Genomic DNA, 12,026 nt, shown 5'->3' with positions numbered 1-12,026 from the left:
TCTTTTCAAAGTCATAATTGGAGAAGATGTTTGCTTTTTTTTGTAACCAGTTAAGCTTTTTACTTTTTGTAGAATGGCTTTTTATATCTGAAATTTGGCTATCAACATTGATTAGGCGTATCCAACACATTTAATGTGAATATCATATTAGACTGCTAAGTTGTTTTACACAATTCTTTAAATATGTGATCAAAATACAATTTTTAGACAAAAATTTATTGTTTTGTATATGGTTTGTTATGCAAGGTGTATTCCAAAAGTAATGCAATGGTTTTTCCAGGCCGCTTTTATTGGTCGAAGTATAATCGTAATACTTGGTTTAGGTGAGGGAGACCCTAAGGCTTTCCAGAAAATCAGTCTCAGGGTTATCCGAGCTGTGTGACCGGGCGTAAGTTAATGTTAACCTCTGCGCATCTACCGTGTCACGGGAAAAATGGTACGCGATGAAGTTTTGTTGCTCAACCAACAAAATTTCTTGAGGAGACTAACAAAATGATTCGTCAGGCTTACGGGGGCTCTTCTCTGTCGCATTCAAAAGTTTTGAGGTGGTTAAAGACCTCTAAAGAGGGACGGGAAGAGGTTCAAGATGAAGAACGCTCTGGGCGGCCGTCAACCAGCAAAACCGACAACAATGTGGCTCATGTTCCTCAATTATTGGACTTTGATCCTCGATTGACTAACAAGATGGTTGCAAATAAACTGAACACGTCGTCTACTGCTGTGTTCTGCATTGCTCAAGATTTAGCAATGCAAAAAGTGCGAGGCAAGTTTGTGCTGAAGCACCTTGCCAAAACGTGCTGCGAATCTGCTGATTCCTGGCTGAAAACACCAGGTGAAAACGTTGTCCCAGCCCCCTATGCCTATAGTCCTGACGTCCACCTGGCAGACTTCTTTTTGTTCCTTTGAATTAAGGCAGGCCTGAAATGAACTCATTTTTCATCCCTAGAAGAGATCCAATCAGCCGTGATGAAGACCTTAGAGGAGGTCCCCAAAAACGCCTTTCAAGGCACTTACCATTCATGCCAGAGACGATGGATGAAAACAGCAGAAGTCCAAGGACATTACTTTGAAGAATTTTAAGTGTTTGTGCAAATCTGTTCAATAAATTACTTATAAAAAAGTAATTGCATTACTTTTGGAATAGACCGTATATATACATAGTGGAATACATACAGAAAAGTATTTTAGTTGAATATAAATTTTTGAAATAAATACCCGGGTAAATACCCATTTTGGGTATTTACCCGGGTATATACCCTGGGTATTTACCCCTAAAAATAAATACCCGGGTATTTTACATCACTAATTAGGGTGGCCCTTATTTTTCAACTTTGTAAAAAAGTTAGCTCCCAACCCCCTATTTTGTTACAATGGACAAAAAAATGATGTATGCAAAATTTTAGCTCAATTGGAAAAGTTTAAAAGGTGCCCCAAACAGTATGAAATTCTAGAATTTTCACCGAAAAGACATTTTTCCATCTTTTTTGAAGTTGAACAAATTTTTAGCAGATCTGGATTTTTGATGGCCTTATTTCCTGTCACAAGCGTTATTTTATTCAAACTGCTTTTTCCTGTGACTTAGTATCGATCTCCTGCTTTTCATCTGGTTCCTTTTCAGGCGGCGAAGCTTTTTTGTCAAGACGACTTTCTCGACACACATGACATTTTTGCAATAATTTCTACGACAATCTCCCAAAAGCCTCTCTGTTAGTTTTTAGCCAAGTTATTTTTGTAAGAACACAAATTTATGAGTGTATTTAAAATTAATTAAAAATATAATTTAGTTTGAGTTTTATTAACTTCGTTAGCATAGAATGTTTTCTATAACTTTAACTTACCATTTACTTTTGTTGCGTAAATGAGAGAAAACATTTATCAAAAGGCTTGTGAAAGTAATGTATTATTGATATTACAAAATAAGTCCATGTATTTTTCTCAAGTGATTAAATATAAACTTAATTTGTAACTCTATTTTTATGAAACCAAGTACAGCATTGTCTTTTATCACTAATTTTTACTTAAGAGCAATTTGTGCTGCTGGTAACTTTTGCCTGACACCGGAAGCTGTTCACACAAGTTTTGAAGAGATTTTAATATCCATTTTCTTGATTACATTTCCAATCAAATTGTTGGAGTGAAAAGACCATCAAATAGGCAAGTTTTAAGCTTTTTTTTTTTTTTTTTTCACGACAACAAAAAAGCAAAAAGTGCAGCAATATTGCCTCAAGAATTTGTTTTCTGGCAAAAAAAATCACGAAATCCTACTAGAAGAATGAACATTGAATTGATAAATTTGCCAAACTCTATGATGTACGAAACACATTAGAGTTTTTCTTTTTCAAGAACTTCTGGTTAAAGAAAAGGAGGAGAAAAGATCTTTTTGAGGAGTGAGACCTGAAATTATGGATCATTTCTCTGATATTGTGAGTGCAGATGCTTTGAAAGAGATAAAAAATGAAAAGGATAGGAAATTCTAAATTCTTCAGTGCGAAAACGGAAGTCCGTGCTCCATGGTTGGTGCTGACAAAAAACTAGTACAAAAAAAGAAAAAAAAAAGGAGTTGTTCAAAAGAAAAGAACTTATGAAGAAATGGAATAACAATGTCTCATCAACAGCTTATGATTTAGCTTCTAGTTTCAAACAACTCAAGCAACGACTCAAGTTTTGACGACAGTGACAGAGAACCAGGACAAATTTGACAAAAAAGATACATATCTCGTAACGATGGAAGTAATTGATGATATATTCTCAACCATGATTGAATATCTTGAACCACACCTTTCTATTCAGAAACAAGAGTGTGATGATCGAGATTTGTTAGAATTAGCTATAATACTCTTACTAGGACTCTAAAGAATGGGATATCATTTCGTAAGCCAGGAACTATAAAGTCATGCTAAGTAGATGTCAAAGGCTTTTTATGTACTCAAGACTTAACTAATTTAGGGTCAGTTTCAGTTATCTAAAAGGGAAAGGAACTCTTTAAGAACATTATGTATTTTTCTTGTGCTTGAGTCTACGTTTGAGCCTGCTTTCTCTTCCCGGAAGCTGTTAAAGCTTTCCATCCAGATTTTCTATTCATGTGTCAACTGATCAATTATCGGGATATTGATCCAGAAATCAGTAAAGTTACTCTCAAAAATTTTTAAAACCATAGCTTAAACATGGCTCATGAAACTATGGCTCTTTCCTTATTAGATGATATTATTCCAACTATGGTTAAGAGAATTATGACTCAAATTATGCTAGAAGCTGATAAATATTTTGTAATACCTGTTACAAAATATTTCTTTACCGGATCTTCTATTGGTTCCGATTTCCTTAACAAAGACTTCACCTTGGAAGGATGAATTTGTATATTATAAGAGAAATATAAAAACTGGACAAAACAATTTTTGTGGATGATGCTGCAGAAAGAAGTGTAATATTAATTAAGGAACACAATAATATTCTCCCAGAAGATGAAAGTGAGGAAAAAAATTATTTCACAAATTGTTGCTCAATACCGTAAAAACTGCCCTACTGATACTAAATCCTCACTTATGAAAAAATGATGTTCAACATTAGTTTATTTTACTATGTTTTGATTCTATAGAAATTTTTAGTCCTAATACGATGCATTTATTCTCTAGAAATTGTTGTGATGTTAAAAGAAAAATGCAATTTTTTAAAATGTTTTACTAGGTTTCTAGGACTGACTGAACTTCAGGGCATTTAAGGCACCCATAGAAATTGCCGGATTGAGGGGAAATTTTGCACAGACTGTTCTTTTGACCATTGGAACACGATAAGAGGGTGGGAGTAATGAAATTTTAACTTTCGAAAAATGCCCTATAACTAAGGGCCACCCTAATATACATTCCCAGGAGTGATCGTTCCTTTAACCGTACCAGCCATATCTGCCTTTTGCTCTGATGAGTGGAGCTGCTATCAGTCATTTAAAATGACGATAGTTCTTTAGACGTCCACAGTTTATGAGCAGCGAAGTGTTATTCGTTTTGTAAGTGTTTGAAGCAAGGGACAAAAGCCCATAGCAATTCACAGGGAAATGCTCCTGCAGTACAGACCTTGCCCCTGGTGATTTTTATGACTTCGGTCCACTGAAGAAGTTTCTGGCAGGAAAGAAGCCAAGTACACGGTCCTACAGTGATTCCACTAGCACATTCCGGAAGAATTTTACGACAGAGGGATCTCTAAGGACAAATGTCTGAACCGGTGTGGTGACTATGTGGAGAAATAATGTTAGGTACATAGCATGCTACGTATATTTGCAAATACCTGTAGTTACCTGTTTCTGGCAAATAAAAATTAGGCAATAAGACTTTTTGATTTGCCCTTGTATATAGAAAAAAATTCACATTCACTTACTTTCATTTTACTTGCCCTCATTTATACTTTTGATTTTCAAAAAATTGGGATCAGATTTTTCCTTTATATGACTAGAAAACATTTAGTAGGCAAGATTCATGGGCATTATCATGAAGCCCTGATTTAAACTCTTATTTCTAACATTTTACAAAATACTAATAATTTATGGCAACCAGTAGTGCAGAGACATTCTTCAAGGGGACCAGGTACGAAAAGTCCACCTCTCGTATCATACCCCAATATGCCACCAAACTTATGATTTTATCAATAGTCAAGAACAAAGACGGTTAAAAATAAATTATTCAATAAATAATAGCATTCATTAATGAAATTATTAGTAACAAATAATTAAATTACCAGAAAGCACAAAAATTTATGCATTTACTTTTCCCATAATTCAAAAAACGGAAACAGCAAATCACTTCATGCCTCCAAGTCATGGAAGAAGAAAAATGTCATTTTTATCTGTAATTACAAAACTAAAAAAACTGATGATTAGAGTATTTTCATTTAGCATCACCAGTCTGCTTCTTTAGGCTTACAAATAGTCATGGAACAAAATTTCTTGTGTGTGAGCAGGGTTGGCAAGATTTGCCATGGGTGCGAAAAACATGGAAAAAACTGGGTTTTTTTCACCTGGCAAAAATAGGTTTTAGCCAAAGTGGCAAAAATAGAATTAGTAGAAAATCTTAAACATGCTATGATAAAATCCTAATTTTGGTTTTATTTGCTTTCTAGCTTAAAATGAATGTTATATTTATGCAAATACAAAAGTGACGACCAGCAACAGGCTCTGGACCCAGCTAGACTGGTTCCTAGTCAATTTACAATCCCCAGTGAAGATCAATGGCCCTCTTATAACTATCTACTCCCTTGCTCATTACCACCTCTTCCGGTAAACTGTTCCAAGGTTCCACTACCCTGCTAAAATAATAATTCTTCCTAACATCCATGTTAGCCTGAGATTTAAATAGCTTAAAACAATCACCCCTTGTCCTGTTTTTAGTGCTAAACTTCAGCCCCGTAACATCTTTCATTTTAATAAATTTAAACAACTGAATCATGTCCCCTCGGTCTCTTTTTTGCTCAAGACTGTACATTTTTAGCCTTCTAAGCCTGGAATCATAGTCTAAGTGAGAAAGTCCATTTATTAGCCTTGTAGCCGTAGCCCACCTTTGAACCCTTTCCAATACATTAATGTCTTTCTTAAGCTAAGGAGACCAAAGCTGAACAGCATACTGGCAAATTTACTGGCAAAGATTGGAGAGAACCTGGCAAAACTTACAAAAAACTGAATTGACTGTGTTATAAAAACATACAAAGGATATAATTTTTACATAATTAATTAAAACTGAAATCAAAACAGGATATCAAGACTTAAATAGGTTTTTCATTAACATTAACTTATAATTAAATATTTAATGCAATTCTTGAGAAAATAAGCTTTAAGATATTAAAACTTTATTTCAATGCAATGTAAAAAAAAAAATGTGTCCTGATGTACAAAATTCAGTTGAACTTGAATGAGCTTAAATGAAAAATGAGTTATTTTCAATTTTAAAATATAATTTGAGTTTACAGTCGAGTCCCGACTTATGCAAGGGATGCATTCCAAGACTCCTTGCGTAAGTCGAAATTTCGTGTTGTAGAGAAACATACCAATTTTTTAGACACTGTTAAACACCCCTTAAACTGCTTTAAAGTATTCCTCAACTGTACATTACAGTTTCTTACGTAAATAACTAAACTTTAACTGTTTTTAAAAATAAAAAAGCCGTGTTATATATTCAACATAAAACACTTTAAGTTGTACAAAATGAATAATCAATGGGAGGGAAAGACATAAAATAAAACAACACAGCATGCACAGTATGTAGTAATAATAAAATGCTGCACTATAATAGTACTGTACAGTAAATACAGTAATAAAATTGATGAGTTGAAAAATAAAGATGGTGATGATTTATGCTCCTTTCTTTTGCAATACATTTTTAAATATGATTGCTTTGCCTTGTCTTTTATAGTGTTTCCATTTATAGCAACAGCCTCTCTCTCTTCCTGAACTGTTTAATCCACAGTACAAGGGCAGCTTCCATTTTCATAATATATATTTACTTTGCTTAGACACTACTCTGCAATTCAATATTGAAACTTAAGTTCTGAAGTCAATGTTCTAAGTTCTGTTGTTTTGACTTATAATTGTACGTATGAAAGATTCACTCATACGTATTTTCGTACTACAGTCGACGTTTTGTAGTTATTCAAGCATATCGAGAATCTTAACCTTTTTTTTTTGGCAGAAACTTTCTTTTTCTTCCTTTTCTTCAAACTTTGGATGAAACAGCACACGAAGGCATCATACTATTTCATCAACTTTAATGATAAGAATGAAACATAAATAAATTAAAGATGTTGAGAGCTCCGCCCAATTTAGAAATTTTAGGAAAGCACAACAAACCTGTGGGGGGGGGGGCCCCTTGAGTAGCAAAACCGAAGAACGTACTCATACACACACCTTTTTCTCATTGCAGAGGTTTCCATTTCACTAGAAAAATGGCGTACCATTTAAAAAAACTGATACCCCCTCCCTCCTCCCAAAAAAAAATCAGTGTTGCAATCTGCACCACTGATTTTCTTCAGGTTGACCCCTATTGACATTTGCATGGCTATAGGCTGCAGTAAAGAGAGGGTGCAAACATATTATGTTTTGACATTATCATTGAATATCTTGAACAAAGTCTTTTCCTTCCACAAACCGATATCCAATTGCTTGTAAAAAGAGAAAAAGTGCTATTTTTGGGGGGCACAAAAATATTTTCAAGTGCCCCCAAATTATCCTTGGAGAGGAAGTTAAGAAGCTATTTTAATTTCTGAATCAATGTATTTGTAATTTGAAACTTACATAAATAAACTGTTACAAAAGATTCAAGCATCATGAAATATAGTAAATCAACAGAAACAACATAAATAAACCTCAAGCAGCGATAGTGCGCTCTGTACTATGCTAGATGTCACTCCATTTTATGCTAAATATCACCAACAGATACTTTTCTGCTGAACTCATAAGCATTGTTAAAATAGAGCCAGCAATAGCAACTTAATTTTTAAACTCACGCTAGAATAAAAACTATTTAGAAAATTTTTATAGTGCAAAACCAATGAAAACATTCATTATGAAAATTTTTGGGGCCCCCCAAGCTAGGGGGCCCCAAAGCCTGCGCTTCATGGGCTTACGCTTAAATCAGGCCCTAGTTGAGTGGTTATTTGATGCACTAACAATGCGATATGTAGACTAGTTTGATATAAGAGCTTTCGTTGCTGTCAGTGATGCTAAAGGGATGTAATAACATTCACGAAATCAATATTTAGTAGCCAATAACAAAGTCGATACTTCCTTCCAAAAAAAAAACTTGTTGTCGACAAGGAATTCACGTTAGCTCTAAAATTCGTTACTCGTGGGAAAACTCGCGTTATACCCCTTTCGTGTAAGTCGGATCGCGTTGTAGTAGGAGTTGACTGTAGTTGTAGTTTACAATTTCAATTTTTTATTACTCTGATAGCATTAAATTCACATTCCTTCTCTTAAAAATTAACTTATGCATTATATTGGGAGAGTGCAAAAAGATTTTGCGTAGAGGACATAAGGATAAAATTACCATTTGCGAGACACATGCTATTGAAATTTTATGGCGAGGAATCATGTATTAAAGTCAGAGTTTCAGCTTGGCATTAAAACACGAAATCACTTTCGACATTGTCTGTTAACCAAGTAGAGGTGGGGGGTAATAACCAATACCCTCAATAATACACTACAAAGTAGAATAGAAAGCTAATGATAAATTAAGTTCTGAGAATCAGTGGAAGTTTTATGCTTGCTTGTGTTTTGAAAGAGAAGAAAAAGAGAAAAGAAAATCTTTTTTTTTTTTCATTTATGCATTATAAATGAAAGTATTGTTTCATTTGTTAGGAATTATTTTGCATTCAAAATTCACAGGATTGTAATGATTAGAAAAATATTGAAGGTGATAAGGGGGGTGGAGTCCAGATCTACTGGACCCTAGTGGGTGCCAGACTGCAACAGTGAAGTTACTTAAAACCGTTAAAAAAGCAAACTCCAAATACCTGACTTTTGAAACAATTTCTTTTGACTGCTCTAAATCCTTGTTGCTGCAAAGTAAGTTGAGAGGATTAGTTGTTGTAAAGAAATGTTTTGCTCTTCCCCAGTAAGTGTTTTGATCCCAACGAGGTTCATTGATATTGATTTGAGACATTATTCCTAAAAAAGTAATAAATTATTAGCTGTTTTAACCAGAATTGGAAAATAATGAACAATGATAAAAGGAAAACAATTGGACAAATGTATAATTTGATTTACTTATTATCATGAAGGGAATAGTAAAAGAAAAAAAAAAGAACAAAAACAGAATATTTCACAAAAATTAATTTAAAACAACTTTTTATAACATGGTTTTATTTGCTTTTGTGCTTTTAAGTAAGAAAGAATCAGTTTCTAAAAGGAAATCGTTCAAGAATTTCGATGAAATATTTTTATAGGTTTCATATTGATACTAATAACTGTCGAAAAAATTTCAACTCACAAGCAGTTTAGATTAAAGCGAATATTCAATCATGTGATTCATTAAATAAATGCTACTGTAAGAGAATTTGCTCACTACTGATCATAAACGAACTTAATTTAAGCTTCAAGAGCAACGTGGAAGGAAAATATAGAATAAGAAACCAAAAACGAGAATCCTATCTTCTTGAAAGGCAAGTTATTGAAGCAAAAAATAGAATAATGTTACATTGAACAAAACAACAGTTCGATCTAGCCTGCATTCCCTTAGCCCCTTAATGAATTTAAAAAATATATACATAAACATTACCAGGAATAAATCAACTTTACATGTCAGATCTCACTACAGAATATAAAAAAACGGTGAAATCGATAATTACACTACTTTCTACACGAAATAATTTCCTTGCATAGGTGAAAAGAAAGTTAATATATGCATAGCATATTAATCAAGAGCATACCTAAAGCGTATGATGTTCAGTGCTGCTTTAAAAATTTGAACACGCTAAACACCTGTCTGCAGCATGTATTTACTTTCCACTTTCCGTTTTGCTCTTGTTGATATGATCGGTGATCTGTCTTGTAATCTCGCCCTCCATGCAGTTAAAGAGTTGAAATGATATGGAGGAACCAAATGGGGACTACTCACAGTTTGTGTTCGAGGTTAGAGCTGACCATGTGATCCGTGAGTTGACATTTTGTTGCCGTAGTTATGACACGAGAAAGTTAGCTACTGTCCACCTTTGAGAAGTTGAGCTACGGCCTTGATAACGTCCATTTCTTTCAAGGGAGAGCAATCAATAAGAAGAGGAATTGTTAGTCACAGAGTTGCACTGCCATTGCAACCCTTTTATTGGCTAGAAAATCCTGTACCGCTGGCTACTTCTTACCTGAATTATATTGTTCGCCAAATGGGCTATAACACTGCAAACTAAGTCCACAAGTTCATAAGCCGTTTTTCCTCACCCCTACTTCAACAAATGGAATCGTTGAATCGGTCGGGCACCAGAGCTCATCTTGCCAGAGGTGAACAGTATTTAATTATATCTTCCGATTGTTTCCTTGTGCTTTTTTGCATTAAAAGTAAATGTTAGATTATGCCTCGCTTCTGCTCAGCGTTTTTATGCACCCTTAGGAGCACGGGTGCATCCCCCCTAAATATCACGAAGACCCTCCAAAAAAAGCAAGAGCTCCCCCAGAAAATGAAAAATACCCCTCAAAGCACTCCCCTCCCCCCTAAAATTTTCCATGGCGCAGTCTGCGCCCCCTAGGCGAAATGGGAAGATTGGGTGTCGGGAACTTTGAGCGCCGAGCATTTTGGGCGTCGGGAACTTTGGGCGCCGAGCACTTTGGATGCCAGGAACTTTGGCCGCCAAGCACTTTAGGCGCCGAGCATTTTGGGCCCCGGGAACATTTGGCACAATGTGCTCGGCGCCCAGTGTTCCCCGCGCCCAATCTTCCTAGACCGAGAATAGGGGATTCGGGATTTCTCCATCGTAAATTTTGTGAAACTGATGATGTCCTAAGAAACCTGTTTTAATTTATTTCTGGTGTTTAAACAATAGGGTGGGGCTGGGGGGGGTGCGGGGGTCTTTTGGGATTTTCAATTGAAATCTTAGAAGCTCAATTTCAAGCTTTACTTGGCAAGATTGGGAAAGGGGTTAGATAGGGAACAAGAATGAAGATATTCCTCGAAATTTTTACGATCTTTTTAGAAAGATCCTGGGGGGGGGGGGGGAGGTTAAAAGTTCTTTAGGAGGCGCTTAGCCCCCTATTTTCCACGCCAATTGACAGTAATAACAGTGAAGTAATTAATTTTAGTAAATGAATGGTTAAATGTGGTTAAAAAAGGAATTTTTTTTTTTTTTTTGTTCTTTCAGGAAAGTATTAAACATATTTTTTCTAAAAATATTATTATCAGACACAATTAGAGGTAAACCAGACCCATGTGCACCGACAGAACCAAATACGAGCGAGGGGTGGGGTTCACTAGCATACAAATCGCGAAAAAAAAAAAAAAAAATTTTTTTTTTCATCAACTTTTTTTTTTTCCTCGTTAACTTTTAACTAGCTGCATTGCACGGCTTTTTGCACGGTCTACCTCGAAAAAAAAAAGGTTTTGTGAAGTGACGCGTGTTTAACAATCATGTTTCAATTAGAGATAAAAAAATACTACAAAATTTTCCGTGAAAATACATTCTCAAAGAAAGAAAACGGCAAATCAAAAGTTCCCGAAAAAAATTAAACGCAACCCCCCAAAAATACAACTAAAATCCTAAAAAAAAAAAGAAAGAAAGAAAGAAAAAAGTAAAATCTGTGACCTACTTCCCCCAATTAATTCTAATTTGAATTCCGAAACTTTGAATTCAAATTATGTTTTTCGCAATCACGAGTTGCGACAAGACCCTACTGATTAGAGTTATTGTTTCTAGAAACGGCTCCCCCCCCCCCCCCAAGCATGTCCCTCCTCCTGGGTGGTTACGTGTGTATAGTTGTATGTGTAGGCTTACGTGTGTGCACGTAGGCGTGTGTATGTGTGTAAAGGCGTGCGCACGTAGGGGAGTGTATATGACCATGCGTGTGTAGGACATGGACGCCACCGCCCAGCCAAAGTGGATTCCGGTGGACAGTGCTCAGGACCAGCCACGCCGCCGCCGGTGGACGGTGGTGCTGCAGCCCTGGTCCAAGCTGAAAAAGGAACCGTAACGTCAAGGACAGTCAAATGAAAGCAATAAGCAATCGTGATTGCTCAAAAAGAAAAGAAAAAAAGAAAGAAGATAAGTCGTTAAATAATAATCAAAAGGGGAAAATTTTACGTCAAAACAAAAACAAAATTTTATTAAGTTACAACCGAGAAAAAAAAGTGGCAACCATCTGAACGCTAATTTAAAATGAGATCACGCAAACGATAATTTTCCGCCTTAAAATTTCTGTTCCATTACCCTTCGCAGTGGTTTTTATTTTTCTGGTGATTTTACAGCTTTTTTTTTTTTTTTTTTTGAAACTAGAAGGAAATGAAGGAACTCTATACGTGTTTTTCAAATGGGACCTGAATCAAAGAAATCGGATAATTATTTTGGGT

General features: G+C 35.3%; 1 protein-coding gene across 1 annotated transcript in view; it reads right to left on the bottom strand.

Moving 5' to 3' along the window:
- Positions 1–9,535, bottom strand: part of LOC129231872 (sideroflexin-3-like) — a 73,861-nt gene extending 64,326 nt beyond the window's left edge. Inside the window, exons 1-2 of the mRNA XM_054866262.1 lie at positions 9,406–9,535; positions 8,491–8,644 (exon numbers count right to left, since the gene is read on the bottom strand). Of these exons, the coding sequence (XP_054722237.1) occupies positions 8,491–8,639 (149 nt within the window). The 5' untranslated portion in view covers positions 8,640–8,644; positions 9,406–9,535. The remainder of the gene's footprint in view (positions 1–8,490; positions 8,645–9,405) is intronic.
- Positions 9,536–12,026: the final 2,491 nt, after the last annotated feature.

The sequence above is a fragment of the Uloborus diversus genome, chromosome 10 (genome assembly GCF_026930045.1).
Source record: "Uloborus diversus isolate 005 chromosome 10, Udiv.v.3.1, whole genome shotgun sequence".
NCBI classification, from domain to species: Eukaryota; Metazoa; Arthropoda; class Arachnida; order Araneae; family Uloboridae; genus Uloborus; species Uloborus diversus.
The sequence above is the reverse complement of the archived record's forward strand: the minus strand, read 5'-3'. Positions and strand labels throughout refer to the sequence as shown.